General features: G+C 40.5%; 1 protein-coding gene across 1 annotated transcript in view; it reads right to left on the bottom strand.

Moving 5' to 3' along the window:
• Positions 1–2,176: 2,176 nt before the first annotated feature.
• Positions 2,177–26,936, bottom strand: part of LOC145416517 (ethanolamine-phosphate phospho-lyase-like) — a 37,184-nt gene continuing 12,424 nt past the window's right edge. Inside the window, exons 2-12 of the mRNA XM_080285475.1 lie at positions 19,823–19,941; positions 18,150–18,255; positions 14,242–14,370; positions 13,968–14,061; positions 13,064–13,272; positions 10,219–10,395; positions 8,044–8,237; positions 7,838–7,937; positions 7,479–7,626; positions 5,665–5,764; positions 2,177–4,380 (exon numbers count right to left, since the gene is read on the bottom strand). Of these exons, the coding sequence (XP_080141601.1) occupies positions 4,376–4,380; positions 5,665–5,764; positions 7,479–7,626; positions 7,838–7,937; positions 8,044–8,237; positions 10,219–10,395; positions 13,064–13,272; positions 13,968–14,061; positions 14,242–14,370; positions 18,150–18,255; positions 19,823–19,941 (1,381 nt within the window). The 3' untranslated portion in view covers positions 2,177–4,375. The remainder of the gene's footprint in view (positions 4,381–5,664; positions 5,765–7,478; positions 7,627–7,837; positions 7,938–8,043; positions 8,238–10,218; positions 10,396–13,063; positions 13,273–13,967; positions 14,062–14,241; positions 14,371–18,149; positions 18,256–19,822; positions 19,942–26,936) is intronic.

Raw genomic sequence — 26,936 nt, 5'->3', positions numbered from 1 at the left:
CTCTCACTCTTGACTTGGATGGACACTGCATCTGTGTTTCTTCACCCAGTTAACAAGGGCACCATGGTGGGTTCCACAACACCTAGCAAGGTAAAATAGTCTCCTGGGTTACAGGAAACCATTAAACTTGTCACTCAGTGAAGAGTCACCTTAGGAAAAAGAAAGCAGCACTGCATCAAGTGAGTACAGTACTTAGGATAAAAGTAATAATCCTTCATGAAGTATGATATGGTTGTTCAAACTTCATGCTGCTGTAGCTGTTACATAAAAAACTGGTGTTAATGTTTAAAAAACAGGTTGTGCATTTTAAAGGTATAAATATTCTTACACTACTACGTATAAGAACTTATGTAAGCTAACACATCTCCATGAAGTACTCAGCATCATACACTGTTCACAGAGCTGTCCTCCTCTAAAGAGTGTACAGCAGCAGTGTTACTATTTGACATGCAATGACCAAGAAGCCGTCTTCTCTTTTCACATGACAACTTAAATTGAGAATGTATAAATGCCTTAAGAAAGTATTAGTTTCAACATGAACATAGGAAAACAATAGCACACTATATAACATCCTTAAAGTCCATAATAATATAATGTCTTTCCACATGCCCAATCCTTGAACTGGTCCTGGGTGAGTATGGTAGTAATACACAGTACCTCTCACATTCCCTCCTCTTTCCCCCACAGTTTCTTCACTACTTTCCTCTAGGTAATCCTCCTAAATTCAGTTCTAGTTCCCCTCCCTGCTTCTCTATTACTCTTCCACCATTTTTTAAAAACAGGGTGTTAGTAGGAAGAGAAGTCTGGTCAAGAAGGTGCAATGGGCAAACAGAAAACAACTTTCATCACCTACTTCTTCCTGCACTACAAACTACCTTTCCTCATACACCCACCCATTCACACTATCTATCTACATATATATTTAACTGCTCATCAGTCTATCTACCTAACAATCTATCAATCCAACTAATTGGTTTTCCTCATCTCATTCACCCATCACCTTTGTTACATCTGCCATGTTCACACCGTATTTGTAAATTCCTCATACTCCCTTCAGTCTGATGACACATTTTTCTACTGTAGTCTTCCTCTTTACAGATGATTTTATTCAACTTAAGACAGACCTCCAATAATGGAGGTGTTAATTAAACTCCCTAATGCAACAATATATCTATCTATCTATCTATAGCCCGACGCCCTAATCCCGCAAAGGGTGGCCGCAGACAAAACGCCTCCAAGTCACTCTGTCACCCACCATATGACTCCCCTCCCCCCAACTCACCCCCCCCTCCCTCATATACCAGTACAATATATGGTACTGGTAAATATTATCATTGCTTTTCACAAATAATTTATCATTCCCCACATTCATTTAAAATCTTTTGCTCACACACAGATTCCAAATTCAGCAATCAGTTTCTACAACTTTCTATCCTTATCCATACACAGCTGAACATTATACTTCAGGAAGATAGGACAGCAGTCATACTGATGTGCTGAAGTGACTGCATGCATAACTTTGAACTTTAGCAAACTACAATAACATGTTTTTCCAACCAAGACAATTCTGTGTTGATATCTATTAAAAAAAAAAAAAAAAAAAAAAGTCAGGACATCAGAATTACCAACTTGGCATTTAATAATCACTGCATTAACACTTTATTTCCTTTTTCTAAATGAGGGTATGGAGGTTAAAAACCAGTAACAGATATCCTCACTACTAATCTGATCTTTTGGCCAGTTGATAGCCCTTTCCATTTACTCCTTATGCTCTAATTATATATATTAGCAAAGCAAAATAAAACAAAGTATCAGATCAGAATAATGTTAACTTCTATATAAAATAATTTACCGGGTACTGAATCACCAAATCACTAAAAATGTAACCAGTAGGTCTACTAACAAGGTAATGGTACCAGCACTATGGTTTATGACGTACGACTTGAGTGCAACTTTATTTCAATATTACAGCGCATTGTAACAATCTATCCATCTATTGCCAGACACCTTAATCCTGTAAGAGGTGGCCACAAACAAATCGTCTCCAAGTCCCCCAGTCCCCCACCATTTCACTGCCCTCCACCCAGCTCAAACCCCCTCTCTCATATACTTCTCCACTCCATCCCTCTCTCTCATCCTTGGTTTCCCCCTCCCTCTCCCCCCCCCTACACCTCACTCACATACACTCTTCACGACAGTCTCTCATTCTCCGTTCTCTCCACGTAGCCAAACCATCTCAAAGCATTTCTCCTAATGCTTTCTATCATATCCACATCCACACCACAACTCTCCTTCACTTCCTCATTTGTCAGTGTCTCTCCAAGTAACTCCACATGCTCCTCTCAAATAACTCATTTCCACTGCTCTCACTCTTGACTTGTGTCCTTCCAACAACGTCCAAGCTTCACTTCAACACATCAGAGTTGGTATCACAATGCAGTACTATCATGCAGCAACTTTTTAACTTCCATACTCACTTCCGTATTTTGTATCATTGCTTTCAGGGAACCAGCAACCTTTCTTTGTTGCTGTACTCTTTCAATCACTTCATCCTCCAAATTTCCATCCCTACTCATCACAATACCCAAATACTTAAATGCACGCACATTTTCCATTTCCTTTCCAATCTCACTGTAAATTCAGTGACTTCTTTTCTCTTGAAGACCATAATTTTACTCTTCCCTACATTCACCTTTACATTCCTTTTCTTGGACACTCTCCCAAACTCATTCACCAAGCCTTGCACTTTCCCTTTGTCTTCATTTAACATCACACTATCATATGCAATAATAGTTGTAATAAGACAATGCTAAATAAGCTGTTGTCTCTACTGTTTCTGTGGTCCCAACTGCACAGTGTTGTCATCATGGGCAATCTCTCTAAACATCCAACATTTTTCCCAAACTCATAATACATGATAAGCTGCTTCTTGTATGGCAGTGCTAAATGAAAATTTGATATGTTAGTAATAATTGCATGCAATAATTACATTGCTAGCACCTGTACATCCATAAGTCACTTTATGTTCATAAATTAAAGTAAAACCTCAATCTCTATGTTGTTTTATATTGTAAAACCTCAATCTCTATGTTGTTTTATATTGTATCATTTATAAAGGCTCGAACACGTTTGCATGCATCGACCTTGGTCACCTAATGGCAGCTCTCCATGCTGCATGATCTTTGGCAGCCTCTCTATTCTGTCCCTTAATCCTGAGGTCATATTCTATGACCTTGTCCCAGGTATTTTTTAGCCTGCCTCATACAGATGAAATAGTCATACTACTGCAGAAGACTGAGTCTGGTATTATCTGATGGTTATGACATGAAGTGCTGTCCCCAGAAGTTCTTTAATGCATTTCAACACAAAAACAGTAATATCTCTGTAAATGATTAAAAATGACCTGCACATAATTGTACAAAGAAATACTGTATCACTCAGAATGGAGCTATACTTCCTCCTTTGGAACATATGTCTGAAAGTTCAATGCACTTCAAACGTGTTCATATGCAAAAACCAAAGCACTTGTTATGACAAAGACGAAGATCTCTTAAAACATACAACCATTTGTAAATTCAATAATGTGGAAAAATAACAGTTAAAACAAATGCATATTTTTGTTCCTCATTGTAATGCACATAATGTGAACATTTACTTGGTGAAAAAATCATCCAAGGTATTGGAATAATTTAAAATGTGCATGTAGATTTGGAATTCTGTACGACAGGTAGGGTATGTGCAAGTGAGGGCATATTAAAAGTTAAAGAATACTCAAATGACCCAGTAACATCTACAAATGATGAACACATACTCTGTACCACAACATTTCATTCTGAAGTGACAGAGATAAGTTGTAACAGTACTCAGCCAACTGTACTGTACTTTCAAAAGTAAATACCAGTGACCACCCAGTAGATGAAGCCAGGATCAGATGAAAGCTCTATTCAATCTAAGGCAAATGAACTCAAATGATGATGAGAGTAAGGATGAGTTCACAGTGAGATGGGGACGATAGTGGAAAGTAATCACAACACTGACTGATGGCTTTGTCTGCAGGGGGGTACACTGATTATTGCTTTTGTCTGTACATGTGCATTAACATAAACCGCAAAGGAGGGAATAATCAATATTAACTACTGTAGTAGAAATGTACCTGTATACCACAGTAAAGCACACTACTGTACATTATAACACATCATCCTTCATAAATACCAGTACTTACTTCTTTTAATTTTATGGCAACCATAAATAAAAAGCAATATTCATATTCCTTAAACAAATAAGCTCATAAACAAAGGAAACTGAGGCACTAATAAGGCTATTTTATGACCCCAGCTGCCACACGCAGAGGTGTCTTTTGTCGCAAGGGCCGTTCTCATACTGGAAAAAAGAGTAAACAATGATTTCACTACTTATCTTGAAACTTGTGATAAAATTAAGACTGATATTTACTTATCATTCCACATGACCTTATATGTAATATTTAGTATGACAAAGAGAATAGATATTTCTCTAAGATAAAGGTGCACATATATTGCTTCCTTTCATGAAGGATAGTCAAGGTGCACAAATAAGTGACTAACTAAGGCTCTCTGTAAGGTATGACAGAAGAAGGATATTTCATTATAATTACCATCATTACTTGACCTTTTTTATCATAGATGGGGTAAAGCAGGATCAAAAATGAGGAAAATACCGTATAATATACTGTATATCAATCTGCAATTGTTACAGTACTTATAATCTGAACATCATTATCTTAACTCTGTTTTCCTTTTCACACTTCTTAACTCTCTCAACCAGAGGAGGAGGTTTTTGTTTGCTTTCTACTGTTCTCTAAAAACTTGATTTGATTTAGTAAGGATCTGCAGTAGTGAAGGGGTTAATTAATGCAAAAACAAACTAAGAAATATGTTACAGGATTCAAGGGGTTAAGGGACATGAAGTGGAGGAGAGAAGGGGAAGCCCCAGGAACAAAATCCTTCACTTGTTGTTGTTGTTGTTGCTGTGGCCCTATGCTCATCTGGATGTGAACCCTATGAACTGTATAAAGCCAGCCACTTCAGCCATCCATCACCTAATCCTATGTTGCCCCATGAGGAGCATTGGAACCTGGGGCTAGGCAAGTTGGTCCTGACATTTAAGATTAGATTAACCAGCCTCACTCATCCCTGAGTGGCATTACTTGAGCAATAAACCCCAACCATCCCTTGGATATAAACCAACACAGGCTCAATCCGATTGGAGCACCTTAATTACCCACTAAACCACCAGGCGTCATAATTTGGATATATGGTTACCACCCAGCATAGCAAATGGTTTCCTGGTGTACAGGAAAGCATTTGGCTTGTCACTCAGTGCAGAATTACCCATAGACAGAAGGAGGATGAAAGAATGAAGGAAAGAAAGACAGAAGAGGGAGTGTAAAGTCACCCGTAGGCAGAAGAATGAGGAAAGAGTGAAGGAAAGAAAGACAGAAGAGGAAGGATAGAAGAGGGGAAAGGGCAGACACCCAAAGCAGCACTACACTGAGTGAGTGGATGGTGAGCGCCCCCACCTACCATTAAAATTAGTGTAACACATGGGAAAAAAAAAAAAAAATCAACATTTTTAATAAATTTCCAAATACCGTACACAGTAAAATTACAAATTAGTTTCTCTTACCTTTCACCTGAATTTCACTTGGACTCTTTCTGTTTATTTGTGGTTGTTGACTTGAGATGCTGACACTCTCATTGACAGAGGCTTTATCCAACACCGTCTTCTGTGAGAAATGAGCATAATTAATTGATAAACCTGGTAATTTACAAAACATAATGTACTTCACAGTACAGAAAGTCCTTGTAAAAGATTGGAGATGTGTTGCAAAATATCAGCTTTTTCCCAAGTAACTGGGAACTGTAATTTTGGGGAAACTGGCATTTCAGCTTTATGTGTAACAATAAAACATTGATGGCTAATTTTTCTTGGAAAATACTTTTGGATTTCTTAGCAAAAGAGGTTGTCAGAAATTGACTTATAAGGACTTAGTGTGAAGCACATTAAAAGGCCCAATTCATCTAGTAGGGGACTTCTACAAAATATATTCAGACACCTGAGGGCCATATAATCTGGAACCACTTTTTCGTAATATTCTTGGTCGTCTACAGGTCAGGACACCCCAGATGGAGTGATGGCCTTACATGGATTCAGACTCCCATGGCGTGACTGGAGGTTTCTGATCATGTAATACTTCTAATAGGAAATGGCTATTCATCTCTCTTTAAATGTGTTGTACTATGGTAGTCTAGTCTTGGGCCATCTAACTTCAATGGGAGTAATATGTGATTGGTTGTAAGTGTGTTTGAGTGACTGATTATCATTTACTGTATACTGTATTACCATTAGCTGTACCTGTCTTCCAAATGTTTCTCTAAAAAAATTTAATGATAACTATAGGTTTGCTATAAACCTGTAAATATACACTGTTGGTGGTGGATGGGGACACCCATTATCCACTAACTTGATGTAGTGCTGCCTACTGCTTCCTTCATGTCTATCATTCTTTTTCTGTGTCCATCCTTCTCTCTTCCTATTTCTACCATCCTTTCTGTCACTATTTATTCTTCTTCTTTCCATTTCAGGCAACCCTACACAGAGTCACAAGTAAAATGATTACTGTAACTCAGGAAAACATTTACCAGTAATATGCTGGGTAGTAACTACATACACTAGCCAAATGAGGAGCTGAGGAGCCTATTTTGGTGACCTTGTTAACTGGGTGGAGAGATACAAATGTGGCATCCACCTAGGTTTCAAACCTCCATGCTAATCCCGGCACTTTGCTGTGGCAAGGTGCTGTCAGCCACATGGGAACACTGACTCACGGCATGGGATGGTCCTGCAGGGACAGATACTTGCCAGTCTGCTCAATCAGACAGACAGGTAGCACAACAACAACAACAACATATACACTGTACATGGTCCAAAGTCCCCTAAGAACTTCAGAAGTACACATACATAAACTAAGTAATGATTTAAACTGTAATTATTTGTATACACTGACTAGATGCTAATAATCATATAAAACAGATGCAATGCTACTTACTATCTATCTATCATCAGAAACTTTAATCCCATAAGCAGTGGCCACAAATGAATCACCTCCATGCCATACAGTCCTCTGCCAACAGACTGTCCTTTCTCCAGTCACACATCCCTCCATATCATCCTTCTCCCTCCATGCCCCCCTTCACCTCATCCACATACAGTGCATTCTCCTAGTCAGTCTCTCACTCTCCATCCTTTCCACACAGTCAAACCATCTCACTGCTATTCCTAACAGTTTCTAGAATATCTACATCATCACACTGCTACTCATCCAGTACTAATATTTGCAAGTGCTTGAAAGTCAGTTAATGTCATATGGCACTGTATTTTATAACTCACTGCTAGAAGATAATATGCAGTACATCACAACAAGTGACCAGGTTACATACCTCTGCCATTTCCATTTCTGTCATTAGTTTATCAAGTTTGTCCACAAGTTCTTTGGCATCATCCATACTAAAGACCAGAGGTGATTTAAATTTGAGAACATTTCTGTAAGGGCCATCTGCACTAAGCAGTACATACTGTTCCTTCAATCTGCAAAGAGAAAATACAACTCAAGGTGACTCAAGAACTGACACATGGAATTCAAATACTTAACAAGGTTTATGGAGAAGGATATCCATATCTTTACTCAATGCCAGAACAGAATGAAAGTGTTGAAACAATACTGTACACAGCAGTCTATACTTTACTAAAGCATTTGGAATTTTCAATCATTTTTTTCATAATTCAAGGTAATTGTTACCTCTTATTGATAAAGGCTGCCTCAGCTGTGGCTGGCTCCCTAGTCTCTCTGTCTTTAACCAAGTCAATCCCAAGGAACATTCCTTGCCCTCGTACATCCCCTGCAAAATAATGTAGTTCACTAAATGACTGCAAAGATATATATGATGAAATCAGTTACTGCACTGACTAAACATATTGAGTAAATCATTATAATGCCTTTCTTACCAATCATCATGTGTTTTTCTTTCAGACGATTAAACTCCTTTTTAAGGTAACTGCCCATCATTACAGCATGTTCCATAAGCTTCTCATTTTCAATGACGTCAAGGACAGCATTTGCAACTGCAGCAGAAACTGGATTGCCTCCAAATGTATTGAAATATTCCATACCAGTGGCTCCAAAGTTCTCGGCTATTTCTCTGTTGAAGAAAATTATATTACATACACTAAAATATAAAACCACAAGAGGGAGAATTGGTATTTCCATACCAATAAATCACACACTAAATTTTGTTGTTTAAGAGTTAAATGCAAACGCATCCCTATTGATGACAGGCAATGGAACATATTATGTCAGCAAAGGCCATCCACATACAGTACACAAAAGCTTCACCTATACTACATGAGAGAGAGAGAGAGAGAGAGAGAGAGAGAGAGAGAGAGAGAGAGAGAAAACTTCAGTTTACCTACAATGATACACATTTATCATACCTGTAGCAGGGATTAAAACCTTTAGTACCCACTAAAATACATTTGCCTGTTACTCTGACACAGGCTGGCATTAATGTGATAAGTTCAGGCATCTCTATCCATTAATCATATATGTACAAACATCAATCGTTCATCCATCCACCCACCCATCTATCACCCAAGCCATTACTGCTCCATGAGAACTTACCTTGGGCTAGGCTGCTAGGTCCAGACATACAAGATGAGACAAAACAGATAATTTAACAACCCATTTCAGTCACATACCTACAAAGAACCTCATACCACTCTACAACATCCACCAGTTGATAGTATCATCATTATTCACCATCATTCTGACCTCTTTCCTACCTAAGGATAGGGTGAGGCTGGGTCCAAAAATCAAGGAAAATGAAAGTATGACAGGGGAAGAACTATCAACAGCATGTCTAGTGAAATGGGCCAGACACTTATTCACTCACCATTCAAGCCCCTCAAATCCTTGCTCTATCTCACAGGCCTAACCTTTGGCACTTTTTTTTTCTTTACACAGTAGATGCACATTACATTACACATCCTATTATGTACTATAACAACACAGCTTTTTACTCTCTGCAATATATCTGTCATCTAATGTCTTCATTGTAAATATAGGATCTAAATACCCCTACTCTTTTTAAACCCACCTTGTTTCTCATCTGTATTATCTTCTGTTTGGTTATGAATCTGCTGTGTAAGTACCCTACCATACACCTTCCCTAATCTGCTCAAAAGGCTGCTCCCTCTATGATTCATAAACACTTCCCTTCATAGAAAACTATTATGACTACCTTTCTCCAGCCTGCATCTTATGCAAGTTTGCCTACTGTGTGTACTGTCAAATGCCTCATCCTTTGCTTGACTAATGTCACTCCTGCTGCCTTAAGCAATTTAATCTTATCAGCTGCTATAAGTACTTACGTCTCTAGTATCTGGTCCTGTACCACTGGTCTACCATCACTCTTTATGATACACCAACAAGTAATTATTGCATTTTTCTTGTCTGAAACCGCCAGAGTGTTAGAACGTGCTCTCTGTCTATCAACTACATCAGCGTTATGCTCTTGCACACTACTGTACTATCCAAAATCTAAAGTTTATCCCCACCCTCCCTTCAAATTCTGTGCTCTGGATTCCTTCACTGCTTTGTAGTATTTCTTTTTATCACTCCCATACTAATTACTTATTCTTCTTACATACAGTACTCACAATCCCCTCTCCTACAGGTTTCTCTTCTGATCCATATGGCCGTTTCATGCTCTTTTATCTATGGGAAAATTGTTAGGAAGACGATGAGCACGCAAATGAGTCACTCAATAGAGGTTATCCTACTTTCTGTGTTATGGATTACAGAAGCATGGATTCCTTATACCTTAAAGAGGGCGATAAGGGAAGAGCTACTATTGCCATTGAAAAAAAAAAGAAAGAAAGAAAGAAAGAAAGAAAGAAAAGCCAAATACAATAGTTGCACCATGCTTTAAAGTGTCTGCATCTTTCTTAATATGGAAAAATGTGAAAGAATCCTACCATATAATTTTGCAGCCCTTCACTGTACTGTACTTTCTGTTTTCTATAATGCTACAATACATTAGACTGCTGACATATAAACATAATTTCAGCGAAATTTACTCTATCAGCATATACTACATACAGTGATAATTTGTGGTGCAATACCTGGTGGTGATCACAGCTGAAACAGGATGTCCATTGCCCATGGGTTTGCCAAGGGTAACAATGTCAGGTACTACGTCTTCCCCCTGGGTCTGGAAGGCCCACATGTGTGACCCTACACGCCCAAACCCAACCTGTACCTCGTCTGCTAAGCAAACACCTCCAGCGGCATGAACATGCCTGAAACACAAAGGTCATTAAACTTCTAGTTCATTATTATCTCTGACACTTCTGAACTTAAGGTGATGGACACTGCATGAATGGTAGATTTATTAAGTTTACATACTAGGGTTTAAATGAGACGTATGGGGATGAAGGAAACAGCAAGGTAGAGTGATGAGGTGATATGAGCTACTGAAGAGAAGAAGAAAGCATACAATGACTGAATCACAGTAACAACAGCAATAATTGCGGTAAGTGAAACTTCAGACTCATCTGAATATGAACCCATTGGACTGCAAGGTGAAGTTGTCCTCGTCCCTCAGTCCAAAATGCTTCTTTCAAAGGAGAGGGAGGAAACAGAGACATTCTATAACTGAGTAGTGAAGCTGACCAGTCATATCAGTATCACTGTAAGAAACTGCCCCTCTCCAGAAGTGATAAGATGGCAAATAAAAGAAATAAGGATGTGGAAAGGTGAAAAAATTTTACAGTTGAGAGAGAGAGAGAGAGAGAGAGAGAATATCTGAAGATGCCCAAGAGTAAAATGGAAGGACAATAAGAGGCTGTTTTGGAAGGAGGTCAAGAAAGTATGGGAGAGTGAGAGGGGAAGTGCTGGAGTACTGGAGAGAAAGATATACAAAGGATGAAGGCTAGTGGTCAAGAAAGGGAGAAATGTGAGACAGAGAGAGTTTACCGAGTTACTGAATGCAGAGAATGAAAGTGGATACTGGTATCAGTGGATGGGGAAAGGCTAGGAGAAGAAAGGATGAAGGAATAAGAACAGAAGTGTATGAGGCACTAAGGTAAGTCAAAATGGGAAATTATCAGCGACTGATGGAGTATGTGGTCAAATGCTGAAAAACAAAGAGACAGAGACTGAATGAATTTAAAAAATCTCCAGATTGGTGTGTGAGAATGGTAGAGTGCCAGAGTATCTGGTATAATAGTTCTCTTGTTGAGTACAAAAATAAAAGTGGTGTATGTGGAAAAGACAGGGATACCTGTCTTCTTAGCATAGTGAGAAAGGTACAGTACATTGATTACTGTATGAGAGTTGTTGACAGAACAAAAAACAGATCTAAAGGAATGACAGGGAAGGAACAAGGGGGTTTTTAGGAATGGGAGAGTGTGTGAGGACCAGATATTCTCTGTGAGATGAATAAAGTATTCAGAGAAGGGTAAGAAATGGTATGCTGCCTTCATCATGGATCTGTTTAGGAGGAACCATAGAACAGAGTTAACAGAAAGGGAATGTGGAAGGTACTGAAAATATGAAGAGACAGGAAATTGTTGAATGCTGTTGAAAGTATTATACTCGTATGGGAGCAAGGGAAACAGCAGGTGAGATAGATAAACTGAATACATTCATAAACCTCTGAATAAGAGTTCAAGGATAGCAGTGCATATGGAAGGCAAACTGAGTAATTTCTTTAATCTGAATGTGAGGTTGAAACTGGGATATGTAATGTCTCTATGGTTGCTGACTGGATACAGGTACTGTATATGGATGATGTTATATAAGAAATACAAGGCAGGCACTGGATTTAGGAGTGTCCCTAGTGGAAGACAGGAGGACTAGGAAACTGCCTATACTGTTGCTTGTTGATGATACTGTTCCATTGGGAATTGTAGGGCATGGTGAGTGAACTTGGAAAAAATAAAATTTTAAAGTAAATATCGTAAATTTTGTAAAATCAAGTAAGGTTATGATTTTTTTTTTCTTTTTTAAGAGGAAACAAGCCACCTGGTGTAGAATAAGGACGAATGGGCTCAAAATGGAGAACATGAGTGCCATCAAGTTTCTTGGTGCAGCAGTGTGATGAGTAAGAATAGGAGTTTAAAAAATGAAATCCAAGAAAAGGTACTGCTGGGAGGAAAGAGTGCAGGTATGGTCAAGAACAAAGATTACCTGATATTTCACCTCCTTTGTGTCTCGTCTTCCTCTGCTGGCTAAAACAGTATTCCTGATCTTTTTTGTCCAAAGATGATTCTCTGTGAGACGATGTGTCACGGAGGAAAGTGATAGACATGCCACAAGTGGAACAGTATGTGAATTTCTGAACCTGAGTGTATACTGATGAAGGTGTAAGGAATGGGGAGGTAGGTGAGCATGGATGTAAAGAAATCACTATTCTGATCTTCATGCTAATGTACAAAAATGCATCTTCAACTTTTATGGAAGAACAAATGTCAAGAGTGAAGGAAGTGGAAATGAGTTATGTGAAAAGAGCATGTGGAATTGTGTGGAGAGACAGACAAACAAGGAGGTTCGCAAATGATACTATGATGTGAGTGTGTTGGAAAGTGTTCAGAGAAATACCATGCAATAGTAAGGCCAAGTTGAGAGAATGGTGATAGACTGACTATAAAAGTTTATGTGAGCAAGGTGGGAAGAAGGAGATGGAGATGGAGGTCAGAGATGATGTGAAGGTATTGGGTGGAAAGGCTGGCCATAGCTATAAATGAAAGTGGTGTGGGATTAAGGTAGGACAGCTTGATGGTAGAGGACAGGGTGAGGTTCTGAGTAGAATTAAGCTGAGGTGATTCAAACAAGTGGAGAAACTGGAAGGAAGATAATTATAGAAAGCAGAAAGAAGAACAGATCAATTATGGGAAACCATTTGGCTTGTTCATATATGTAAAATCAAAGAAAGGATAATATTTGTATGACAATGCTAACACCCACTTGTACACCTGTCGAAGGTAGCCAGGAGGGAAGACTATCTGCCCACCACAAGACTGCATGGACTCAGCAAAGAATATGGAGACACCACCGGAACGTTCAGTGGCCTCCTCACACAGCATTCGCACTTCATCAGCATATTTGGTGGCCAACTCTTCTAGTGTGTAGTTCTTGTCAGTATACTTCCCACGGTATATGTCAGCAACTGGTGCCTGGAAAACAGTTTATGGTACTGTATTTATTATCTGTCCATTCAGAGAATTACCATTATCATAACCCTATTTCTCATTAACAGATGGGTTGGGTGGGATTCAGCAATACAAAGATGAAAGCAAAGAAGTAAAATAATCAACGTATGGACCAATTAAGTAGGGCATAAATCCAAACACTTCCTTTGAAATTCCAGGTTCCACTTCACAGGCAATGAGCAGTGCAAAAACCAATTTATAATATTAAAACTGCTCTTGCACAGCCTTGTTATAAAAACATTTTGTCATCTAACAAGTTTTAGAAGGTGTATGTGAATTTTCATATACACTACATTCACCAACTTCTATCCTTGATTATTATTTTGTTTCCTCAAATTCTGTACTTTGCTTTCTCACACATATATTTTACTAAACCACTCCTCTCCTTTTTTTTTTTTTTTTTTATGTGTATCAGACTCTGGGAACAGATCAGTCAGCATATTCACAGAAACACAGCAGTTCTGTATAACAGATCTGATACTGTACAATACCATACATCACTAGGCCCGGGAAGGACTATCACAATTCATGTATCAATGTTTGAGATTTCTTGGATGCTTGTGTATGACCTTAACAGAGTAAATTGAACAAGAGAATCTACATTTTCCCCTATTTCACTTCAGTTACATAATCAATGATGCTAAGTACACAACACTCACCACATGTACCCAGTCAGGCTTGCCCTCTCCCCCAGGGTGGTTGAACTTGTAAGGGGATATGTCAATGAGCGATGTGACATGACCATGGTAGGCACTGCAAACACGGAATAACAGACAACATGTCAGCAACAATGTGGCAAAGAAATCATAACACTGACTTGCAAAAAGGGAACTATAAATTGATTACTCAGTCCAATCACTTAAGAAGTATGAAAAAAAAAAAAAAAAACAGCTTTAAGGTTTATGGTGAATAACAGAGAACCCAGAGTCATACTGATCAAGGGTGATGACATCCCTGTGGCCGGTGTGGGTGCGAGCCAGACGTATGGCCAAGTCATTTGCCTCACTCCCAGAGTTTACGAAGTAGCACACACTCAGTTTGTCAGGGAACAGTGAGGTCAACCTGGGGAAAAGAGACAGATAAAAATAGATTACATGTACATAAAACAGCAGAGACAAATTCCCCTTGACATCTTTAATTCAACAATGTAGTTTTATGTTTTACTTTTGCCACCTCCAGACAGTTTTACTCAGCTTCTGAAAGACCTTCAGTAGTAAAGGTGTTAATGACGGCTAAAACTATCTAACTCCTCCAATTTAAAAAATCTCTCTAATACCATATAAAATAGTCTGTCGGCAAGAAAAATGAAATAAAGGTTACATCACGCTCAAGTACTGCACATTACATCACTGTACTGTAGGCAGCTTCAACTAAACTGTGACATCCCATTTTCCACACTTTTAACCCCTTCAATACGTGAGGATTTTCCAATGCAGCATAGAGCTTTCAGGAACAGCAGGATCATAAAAAAAAAGCCACTATAGTTAACAAGCTGATGAAGATCATCTACAATCCTCTCAGTATGAGTAGCTTTTCCTATATCAATTAAAACTGTGTGGAAAAACCAAGACCAAACAGAAAATATTAAGTATTCTGAAAGGATTAATTAAAAAATACTGAACACTTATGGTGGTAAAATTCGTATCCAAATAATATTCAGAAAGCATTAAACTGAATGAACTAAATTTCTCTATCTCAAAATCTAAAACATAAGCACTGCATAGGTACTGTCAGTGTGGGGTTGTGGTGATGTCTGCAAGACTTAGGTGAAGTCTGTCGGGCTGTGGTGATGTCTGTGATGTTGTCTGAGGGGTTGTGGTGATGTCTGTGGGGTTGTGGTGATGTCTGTGAGGTTGTGGTGAAATCAGTAGTGTTGTGGTGGTCTGTGGGGTTGTGGTGATGTCTGTGGAGTTGTGGTGATATCAGTGGGGTTGTGGTGATGTTTGTGGTGTTGTGGTGATGTTTGTGGTGTTGTGGTGATGTCTATGGTGTTGCAGTGATGTCTGTGTTGTGGTGATGTCTGTGTTGTGGTGATGTCTGTGGGGTTGTGGTGATGTCTATGGGATTGTAGTGATGTCTGTGGGGTTTTGGTGATGTCTGTGGGGTTGTGGTGATGTCTGTGGGGTTGTTGTAATGTCTATGGGATTGTAGTGATGTCTGTGGGGTTGTTGTAATGTCTATGGGATTGTAGTGATGTCTGTGGGGTTTTGGTGATGTCTGTGGGGTTTTGGTGATGTCAATGGGGTTGTGGTGATGTCTATGGGATTGTGGTGATGTATGTTTGGTTGTAGTGGTGTGGAGTTGTGGTGATGTTTGTAGGTTGTGATGATGCCTCTGGAGCTGTGATGATGTCTGTGAGGTTGTGGTGATGTCTGTGGGGTTGTAATGATGTCTGTGGGGTTGTGGTGATGTCTGTGGGGTTGTGATGATGTCTATGGGGCTGTGGTGATGTATGTGTGGTTGTGGTGATGTCTGTGGGTTATGGTGATAATGAGTGTTGTGATATCTGTGGAGCTGTGGTGACATCTGTGGGGTTGTGGTGATGTCTGAGGGGTTGTTGCGACGTCTGTGGGGTTGTAGTGATGTCTGTGAGGTTGTAGTGATGTCTGTGGGGCTGCCATGATGTCTGTGGGGTTGCAGTGATGTCTGTGGGGTTGCAGTGATGTCTGTGGGGTTGCAGTGATATCTGTGGGGTTGTGGTGATGTCTGTGGGGTTGTGGTGATGTCTTTGAAGTAACAGTGATATTGGTAGTGTTGTGGTGATGTCTGTTGGGTTGTGGTGATGTCTGTTGGGTTGTGGTGATGTCTGTGGGGTTGTGGTGATGTCTGTGGGGTTGTGGTGATGTTTTTGAAGTAATAGTGATATTGGTAGTGTTGTGGTGATGTTTGTGGGGCTGTGGTGATATTGAGAGTGTTGTGGTGATGTCTCTGATCTTGTGGCGATGTCTGTGTGGTTGTAGTGATATCTGTGGGTTTGTGGTGATATCGGGAGTGTTGTGGTGATGTCTGTGGGGCTGTGGTTATATTGAATGTGTTGTGGTGATATTTGCAGAGTTATGGTGATGTCTGTGGAGTTGTGGCGATGTCTGTGAGGTTGTAGTGATGTCTGTGGAGTTGTGGTGATGTCTGTGGGGTTGTAGTGAAGTGATGTGGCGATGTATGTGATGTTGTGGTGATATCTGTGTTGTGGAGATGTCTGTGGTGTTGTTGTGATGTATGTAATGTTGCGATGATGTCTGTGATGTAGTGATGTCTGTGATGCTGACTGTGATGTGGTGATGACTGTGGTGTTGTGGTGATGACTGTGATGTTGTGGTGGTGTATGTGGGGTTGTAGTGATGTCTGTGAGGTTGTGGTGATGTCTGTGAGGTTGTGGTCTGTGATGTGATGGTGTCTGTGGGGTTGTGGTGATGTCTGTGATGTGGTGGTGCTTGTAGTTTTGTGGTGATGTCTTTGGGTTGTGGTAATGTCTGTTAACCTACTGATATCTACAGTTACTGGTGATGTTTGTGATGGCATCAGTGATGTCTAATGATAATGGTGATGTTTGATGTTACTGATGATGCCTGTGGGGGAAATGATAATGTTTACTAATAATGGTGATGTCTGACGTTAATGGTGATGTCCAAGAAGGTACTGGTGATGATGTCTGAGAGAAGTAAGGACAGATAAGGCTACAAGAAAAGACCAGAAGGAAGCGTAAGAGTACTCTGTGTTGCTAAAAATGCTAGATAAAATATTGCAAACATAGTAGCAATTCTCACATAACTCTACAGTTCAATACAATACTACGCAATAAAAGTAGTCCTATTGGTAGTATTTTGGGTAGTGAAAAAAAAAAATCGTAACAACTCTTCCCCAACGAATTATTTTGCATACTACTTGCGCGCGTACTATGCATAATAAATAGTGAAGAAACATTTGTCCCTAATGTTACCTAAATTACGGGTAAATGTTTGAATATCTGTGGATGATGTGGTTCATGATGACTGATTCTCACTACACGCAACGCCTGAGTTTATATTCTCAGTGGCTTTGGAGCTTTCGTAACATCACTTCCTTACCTATTAATTCTGCAAACCTCGGTATCGCCTAATGTTACTGATGCAAACTACAGTATATAGATATTAATGTAAGCTGAATATCATATGCAAGAATACTTAGGTGTACTATGCAAAGTAAGCAGCCCAGGTAATGGTATTATGAATGTTCCTATGCCTCTTAGAATACGGCTATACCTTGTTGCCAGTGTGGGTGATGCAAACTTGTTACGCAGGTAGTGGGGTGTGGTTAAGCCATGTGTTCCCTCGCCTGTTTACTGTATTTTTCTGTCAAAAACACTGGTAAAAAAAGAAAAAGAAATCCACTGTGCTGAACTGGGACGGGAAATAAATGGTCACAAATGATAGCACTGAAAGAACACAATTTTGGTAATAACGGTGCTATTCTACACACTCAGGAGGGCCTATGTCCAAATATGACCTCTTCCCTTCCCCCTCCCCTTTTTTTTCACACAACCAGTACCATAAACTTAGAGAAAATGGTTAATCGTGTGTGTGTGTGTGTGTGTGTGTGTGTGTGTGTGTGTGTGTGTGTGTGTGTGTGTGTGTGTGTGTGTGTGTGTAACGTTAATATCTTTCCCCACGATCAATGTACACCTGTGCTATTGGAGTATGGTAATGGAAAACGAGTGAGAAAGGATGGTGCAGATGTGATGAATTGATGTGTTACGTCACCATGCTTCGAAACTGCTGAGTAGGTTGCTCGGACACTGCACAGGCGCCCAATGATCGTGTGGAGGGGCCATCAGCTAAAGCCAATGGTAATACTCGTAACTATACCTTTCAGCGTAGAGGACGAGGTTGTCGTGAAGGAACCTGCAGTTGGTGTTGAGGACGGCCATCTGTTGCATAGCGGCTGATACCACGTGGGGGTGGCAGTGCCCAACTGTACACACACACACACACACACACACACACACACGATAAATATTAAATTACACAACAAAAGGCTGGCATATATATTTCAATAATTCATGAAATCTAAGCTGGTAAACTGAAACTGTTACAAAATTCTACTGAATCTTTTTAACAACACTATTTTTGTATTACAGAAAGTACATCAACAGTGAAATATTTACATATCAATTATACATTCATAAAATTAATGCATATGAGATGGTTTTTCAGTATGGGAAAATACAATGTCCAGTACTTCATATAAACATAGCTAAAACATGTATTAATTCCATCACTACAAGTAGGCTACAAAATTTCAGTTTTATTCTACACTCGTTTTACTCTAACTTGGCCTGAAATTGCCATCTCTCCATCTTGAATTTGAGTTGTTGCAACAGATGAACGCCAGAATATGATGCTAGTCACGAAAAGGTGCTGTGGAAAAGATGTTAGGCCACAGCACCGTCCTTTTCTGCCACTGAACTACATACAAATAAGTTGAAAAATTACGAAAATCTGGGCCAAGTTAAGGTAAAAGGGGGATAGTTTTCTCTCACCGAGTTCACTCAGCTCAGGGGACGCATTTATAAACGTCTCCTAAGCTTAACATATATACTATCTGTCCTCTCCATTACTGCTACCAAATAACTAAAAAAATAAACTAAACTGAATAGTACAGGGATAAAACAAAATAATCTATATAGTTAACTGCTATGGACTCTTGTTTATCATAAAGACTGATTAGGAACTCTGATATTGGACGTCAGGAGAGACTCTCTTTTTCTTTTTTCCCAAACTGAAGGGGTTTGGATGGCCTTCATTGACCTACTCAGTACGAGAGGCCGTTCCTAAACTGAATGAAATCGTCTGTAAGTAGCAAGAATAAACTATAAAATAAGTCCTCGGATTCAGAGAGGAAAATACAGGGTGGTAAGTAAATAGCTCTCCACTAGAAACTCACCTGGCAGTATCTTATGTTTTGCAAGGACGGCTCAGTGCGCTGGTGTGGGCGTGGGTGTTGCAGTGGCGGTAGGAAGTGGGTGTGGGTGTTGCAGTGGCAACAGGAAGTGAGTGTGGGTGTTGCAGTGGCGTAGGAGGTAGGTGTGGGTGTTGCAGTGGCAGCAGGAAGTGGGTATGGATGTGGCAGTGCCAGTAAGAAGTAAGTGTGGGTGTAGCAGTGGCAGTAAGGAGTGTGGGTGTGGCAGTGGTGGTAAGAAGTGGGTGTGGGTGTTGCAGTGGCTGTAGGAAGTGAGTGTGGGTGCAGCAGTGGCAGTAGGAAGTGGGTGTGGGTGTGGCAATGGCGCCAGGATGTGAGTGTGGGTGTGGTAGTGGCAGTAGGAAGTGGATGTGGCAGTGGCAGTAGAAAGAGTGTGTGTGTGTGTGACAGTGGCTGCAGGAAGTGGAAGTCAGTGTGGCAATGACTGTAGGAAATGAAATGATGTTCCACGACAGACTGACAACACTGACTGGGCCGCCCCCGCAACGCAAGAAATCGCCCAGCGGAGTGGAAGAGAAGCGCTATATGTGGACGACCCTGTGCATGAAGTAAGGCTTACCGTGGCATACGTTGTTGATGCAGTCCAGGTATCTTCTTCCTTCTTCATCATACATGTAGCAGCCGGACGCCCGAACTATTTTCAGGGGATCTCCCTTGAAGAATAACTTGCATGATGGCCTGCAAGAGTTATACATATCATCATCGTCGTCATCCATCCATCCACCCATCCATCCATCCACTACCATCACTATCAATCAATCATCACCATCATCACAATCAATCATCAGCCAACATCATCATCATCATCCTGACCTTTTCTTCCCATCTAAGGACACGGTGAGGTAGGGTCTACGCTGCAATAAAAGAGAAAGCTTGATAGAGGAAGAACTATTAAAAACATGTTCACGGAAAAGGGCCAGATTCTCATTCACTGACCAATCAAGTCCCCTGAATCCTGCTCCATCTCACACCTGTACATGTTTCTCTCTTTTGGTACCTATATCTCTTGTAGATGAGCTTCTCTGTGCCTATCAGACTTATTTAATCCGTCGACTGGAGTCAGAAAAAAAAAATGTTTGGCAAATCCTTGGTACGTGCTCTTTCATATTCATCCAACCAATCTTCCCCCTAGTGGTTGTGACGGGGGTTGCGACGCGAGAAATAAATAAAATGGAGCGTAACAACCACTCAGTTCACACGGCCGTATTTTAGGTGGCACGGGAGACTTTACAGACCCGCTTCCTTTCCTGTGTATTATTTATTTTTGCATTTTACATCCTAGTATTCTTCTGTATAATTCAACATCGATAGTTTTCATTAACGCTACACTGCCTAGGGACAGCATTTTCTTTCTTGCTCCCTAGAGACGATTTTGTCCAACTACAAAACCATTTCTCTCGAACTGGAGGGGCTACGGACGGCCTTCATTTAACCCCTTCAGTGCCAAGGGGTTATTCTTTGTAGAGTCGAATCTCGGGAGGTTGCAAAAAATAAACCAAACACATGTCTCTGTAGTGAAGGAGTTAAAACCAAAGCTGTGTCACGAAAATGCTCATAAATCAACATACACGGCAGAAACATGTGGACGGGGGGTTTGGCTTGGATATGACAGTTGAACAAGTCGACTAAGGTCAGTACAGACAAATTAATGTCGTGTCAATTAAGAAATGTGGCAAAATCAGCCCTGTGTGTGTGTGTGTGTGTGTGTGTGTGTGTAATTCACCGGGTCGGTCAGGATCACTGGATGGTTGTGATCGTCAGCTTTTACCCTCCCGGAAGGGAGCTGAGAGCTCATATAGTCCGATCTAAGGGCAAGGCTGTGACATTCACACACGCATACACCCGTCCCCTTGCTCAAGGGGGACAGTAACCACCCACTTCGTCAGTGAAACTTTTCGCAACCTGAGCGAGGCGCGAACTCCCGTCTACCAGATGGCAAGCGAGAACGCTACCACTGCGCCAGCGAGCGGTGTGTGTGTGTGTGTGTGTGTGTGTGTGTGTGTGTGTGTGTGTGTGTGTGTGTGTGTGTGTGTGTGTGTTTTGTTTGTTCATTCAGGTGTTTCTGGACAACCTCACCGATGTTTTTGCACACATGACTGCTATTAATAACAAGTATTTTACCTCACCGTTGTTTTTGCACACATGACTGCTACTAATAACAAGTATTTTATGTAACATGGAAATTATGCACTCCTTTAATACACGGCCGCATTATACTAAAACATACTCGGTGATTAACAGGCTCCTGTATGGATTGACACATTTTCAGTTTGGTTTATTACAGGAGATGAGACCAGCATTAGACCATTTCCTCCCTTCTCTCATATTGCATTTAGGTAGGCGAGGCAGTGTTGCTAAATTCCACCCTTTCCTCCCCCATCCCCTACTTCCATCTCTACCGACTTTTGCCGTTAATACTGTCCCTACTCCACCTTCACCTTCAGCTACGCCATATCCCCCTTCTTGTAACTTTTCGCTACACGTGTGTGTGTGTGTGTGTGTGTGTGTGTGTGTGTGTGTGTGTGTGTGTGTGTGTGTGTGTGTAACGCTGTTGCAATCCAAATTACTGACCACACTGCGATATATGTTGACATAAAACACAGTGGAACACCTGGTGAAGCTGATGTACACTAAAACTTCCAACATTTTAAATAAACCTTTTTACATGGTTGGAAAGCGGGGGTAAGCTATTGCCATAAACTAAACTGCATATATATATATATACAGATTTTTTGTTCATGATTATTCATCCATCATTCAGTAATTTTTCACCTCATCATGATAGCTGAGGTTCGGGTCTACGCTACTTAGTCCCGACATTTAAAGGAAGGATTGCTAACTTCGTTCTTCTCTGAGTGGCATTATGTCAGCAATAAACCCCGCCCACACTTGGATGTAAACCCTTACGTGCGCCTTCCGGCTGGGGCGCCTTAACCCATTAGACCGTAAGGCGTCCTTTGGTTGGCTTACATGGTTACCAACAAATACAATAAATGGCTTCCTGGGTTATAGGAAACCGTTGGCTTGTCACTCAATATAAAGTTTCGTACTGGCATCAAGGCACACGACAGAGTTGATGCCCTTCCAGAGGAATCTTGTGATACGTCTACAGTGGAGTATCACACTGGTTTTCCGGAGCAAGTCCTTAAGAATAATATGGTCAAGGATTCTAGAGATGAGTTCCAGGCCTACAGGCAAGTCCTTTGGTATAAGTGTCAAATCGTGTAGCAAAAAAGTGCAATATGAAAGGCAACAGCACATATTCGTCTGCGATTGTACAGTACCGGTATTCATCTTTGGGAAGGACACAGTTTGGTACATTTTTAATTAGTAGTTAATATTACGAAAGTGCAGGTTGTAGGCGCTGAGGAAAGGTTATTTAGGCTACTGCGACGTTTGCCGATGGGTGTTATATGGATAGGGGAGGACTGAAGATGTCTGAAATGAGGCCCTTGGGTTTTGTTAGCCACGGTAGCTTATTTGAGGTGTCGTGGATGATAAAATGCTTGAGTATCCACAGAAGTTTAGGAAGATGTCATTATTAGGTGTATATGTGTGTGTATAGCTTACGGATCTGCGTGTAGAACTATGCACGTACGGTAGCCATGTATATTAAGAACATGAGATGAGAGGATAACTGCAGTAGCCAGATGGCCCATGGTAGGCAGCTCTTAGAAGTGACTAAACTACTGGAATAAGACAAGGGCAGAATATCACTGTAAGGTTGCTTTACGTGTAGGATGTTTGTCATCACACACACACACACACACACACACACACACACACACACACACACATTATCTGTCTATCTATCGATATTTATTTATCTATCTATCAATCTATCTATCTACCCATCTATCTATATCCATATACCTATATCTATCTATCTATCTATCTATCGATAGATAAATAGCTAGACAGATATAAAGTACTCAGCACCGCGAAATAAACATACGGTACTCTTATAAATTATGGGGTAATCAGCGCTTAAGTATACTTACTTAAGTTCAAATAATCTTAAATAAAGGCTGATCTTATCTCTAACATCATGGATATATTATTACTTTACAACTAAAAATTACGTAAACCCATACATACACACACACACACACACACACACACACACACACACACACACACATATATATATATATATATATATATATATATATATATATATATATATATATATATATATAGTAATAACCATATATTATTATAATTAATATAATTTTACGATTATTTACTTTTTCCTTAAATAATAATTACTGTACTAATATGTCAGGCCACACATTATTCTACTACTGGTAACGTGTAATCCAATGCTACCTGTCTCATAGTCAAACCATAGGCGACTACTCCTGCAATCCCACTGGCCTAGGCCAGTGAAGTAGGTGGCTTGGCACCTCGTAGGGGTAAAAACATACAAACGAGTATATATACAAACGTATACAATAATGCACTTTAGTAGTCTGGCATAGCTGTCCGGGCAAGTGCATTTTTTTTTTTCATGTTTGTGTATGCAGGCATGTATGTAAGTTGCAGATGGTGGAGTATACATAGCATGGGTTTTATTAACTTGTGTTCATTTCTTATATTTCATTAATTTATACATGTGTATTAACAGGTGAGTTCGTGACCAAAATAATCTGTGGTTAATCGGAAACACCAGGTCAGGTGAGAAGCCCTACCCATACGAGGGTTACTCTGACCCATGAGGTCAAGTCTGGTACCCTACCCACGGATTAACTGTTTGGCAACACTTGTGGCAGTGTATATTTATTGCCCACAGTACTTGCCCCTGTTCACCTGTTCACCCTGCACATGTTTTGAAATACAGACGAAAGCTTGGTGGTCCTCTTCATTTAGTTCCCCCCCCCCCCCGTTGTACAAAATATATCTTGTGTATTGTGGGGAGAGATCAGTCTGCTGGTATGGGCGTGGGTGTGTCAGTGAGAGTAAGATATGAACAAATGATGCAAGGCAGACACTGATAACGCTGACGGTACCGTCCCTGCAACACAGAGGAAATCACCGGCAATGTGGAAGAGTAGTGTTAATATGAATCACCCTGTACTTAACCTCTTCAGCCAGATGACACCTCTGTTTAGGCTACTCTTACTATCTTCAAAGGATCATATTCACCTTTGGATACATTTCTCAAGTTAGATGGGTTAGTTTAATTAATTCCTTCACTACCAAACGGTTCATTTAAGCTAAGTAAAATCGCCTACAAGCATTACGGATACAGACATGGTAAATAATACAGGAGGTACGTAAGGCGGCTCACACAATAACTCCTTTAATAGCTGTAGATCATTCACTTTAATTTGGCAGAGAGTTTCGTCCTTCTGCTGCCTATTTCATGTATCGCGCTGGCTGAATGAGACAATACTACAGTTCTATTTTCCATACCTCTTCTTTGTAATTAGTAGTATATTCTGTTCTAGCTGAGCACCGAAGAAAGAGTGATGATAATATTACGTCTGCTTAAATTGAACATCGTATAGCATTGAGCGACAAAAAAGATCTTGTGGTTTCTGGAGAGAGAGAGAGAGAGAGAGAGAGAGAGAGAGAGAGAGAGAGAGGGAGTTTTACAGATACATTCTCTCAACCCCTTCTCCATGACAAAACCTCTACAGTGTTATTCTTGCCGTCCCACACGATTCATGCAGCTTTGGGGAGAATACTAGAACTGGAGGGGTTAGGTATGGCCCCCACAACCCCTTCATTACAAGACTCTCCCTTGAGCTGTAGAAAATCGTCTGGTAATAGTCAGTCTGTTTTCTATCTATATATCTATCTATTGCCAGACGCCTTAATCCCGTAAGGGGTGACCACAAAGAAATCGCCTCCATGTCGCCCTGTCCCCCGCTATTTCACTGCCCTGTTCCCAGCTCACACCCACTTTCTCATATACCTCTCCACTCCATCCCTCCATCTCATTCTTGGTCTCCCCCTCCCTCTTTCCCCCTCCACCTCACTCACATCAACTCTCCTCGTCAGTCTCTCGCTCTCCATCCTCTCCACATGGCCAAACCACCTCACTGTGTTTCTCCTAACGCTTCCTATCACATCCACATCACGTTTTCATATGAAGAAACTGGGTCACTACTACAAGTTAATAAATAAAGTCGTGGCTGGATGAAAATCGATGAACTTTGGTTATTACGCGTAGGAATGAGTCTCCCATCGACTTTTCAATAACAGTACGCTTAGTCATCAAGCTTAGTCATCAACTGAACTCAAAGGGGTTATGGATCTCTCTTAGCCCTCAGTAAATGTAATATACAAGGTGCAAACAGGAGTAAAATTTCGCCTACACATCCTGACCGGCTGTGGAGAGGGAAGGTTTCATATGTTTTGTGTGTGTGTGTGTGTGTGTGTGTGTGTGTGTGTGTGTGTGTGTGTGTGTGTGTGTGTGTGTGTGTGTGTGTGTGTGTGTGTGTGTGTGTGTGTGTGTGTGTGATGGCAATATGAGGCAGACAAGAAACAGTATGAGAAGGAGCGATACAATGCTCTTTGAAGATCAGTGACGAATGAAAACTATACAAGGCCGAATGCAATGTTGTCTGGGGAGTGTTACGAAGTCAGCTCGTAGCGGTACCAACCCAACCGCTAATATACGCAGGTGTGGCCGTACTGAATCCAGGTGTTTGCACTCTCAAATACCTTGGGTTCACTCTCAGCAGCATATGATAAAAGCGTCTGGCATTAGCTGGAACAGAGACTTCTCCCCACCATGAACGGGTCAATGTACTATATTTAACTCTAGCCTGGCCTAAAATTGTCATCTCCCCACGTTGAATGCTAAGTTGTAAATTCGGAAAACATTAAAATATGATACTAGTCACGAATAAGTGCCATGGAAAGGATGTAGAGCCGTAGTATTGTCTTTTTCGTCCACTGACCTTCGTGAAATAAGCTGCAAAAGGTCGAAATTCTGTGCCAGGTTAAGGTGAAAAGAGTAAAGTATTAACACACCCAGGTTCTTTCTAAACAGGATGGAATCAAAGGCTTTTCGTCTCATTAACTCTCCTCTCACTTCCTTCAGACTCTCTTCGCTACAATATTCCATCTCTCTCTCTCTCTCTCTCTCTCTCTCTCTCTCTCTCTCTCTCTCTCTTTTAATCGCTATAATACAGTACTGGCAACTGCTAAACTCTCTGCTTCCATTCCTCCACCATTTCGGTTGGCACGCAGCACCCGTCTTAGTGCACACTCTCATCCATATTCTGCTCAGCTCTCATGCACAAACCAACCAGTATTCTGTTCTTTAAGTACGCAAACTGGTCAACTCTCACAGTGTCATCCTCAGTCTATCTTTCCCAGTGTCTGTGATCTCCATTCCTGTCAGTGAAGTTCATTTAGGTATATAGAAATGAATGACTTTTGCAGGCTCTAAGTCCTGAGTCCGTTCGTCTCTGAATTAAAAAATATTATCTTACTTTCAGCTGAATAAAATCATTAATTGGAAAAAGGCACGAGAAGATGTAATTATAGACGGGTTATTAACGTCATGAAGATTATTATTATTACTGTTATTATTATTATTATTATTATTATCATTATTATTATTATGGTAAGTAGGTTTATTGGCTGTTTGTTTGTTTGTGTGTGTGTGTGTGTGTGTGTGTGTGTGTGTGTGTGTGTGTGTGTGTGTGTGTGTGTGT

This window comes from Coenobita brevimanus, chromosome 106, assembly GCF_032717465.1.
Source record: "Coenobita brevimanus isolate Jiangsu-jjx chromosome 106, ASM3271746v2, whole genome shotgun sequence".
NCBI lineage: Eukaryota > Metazoa > Arthropoda > Malacostraca > Decapoda > Coenobitidae > Coenobita > Coenobita brevimanus.
Note: the sequence above shows the minus strand (reverse complement) of the source record. Positions and strands in the feature narration are given on the sequence as shown.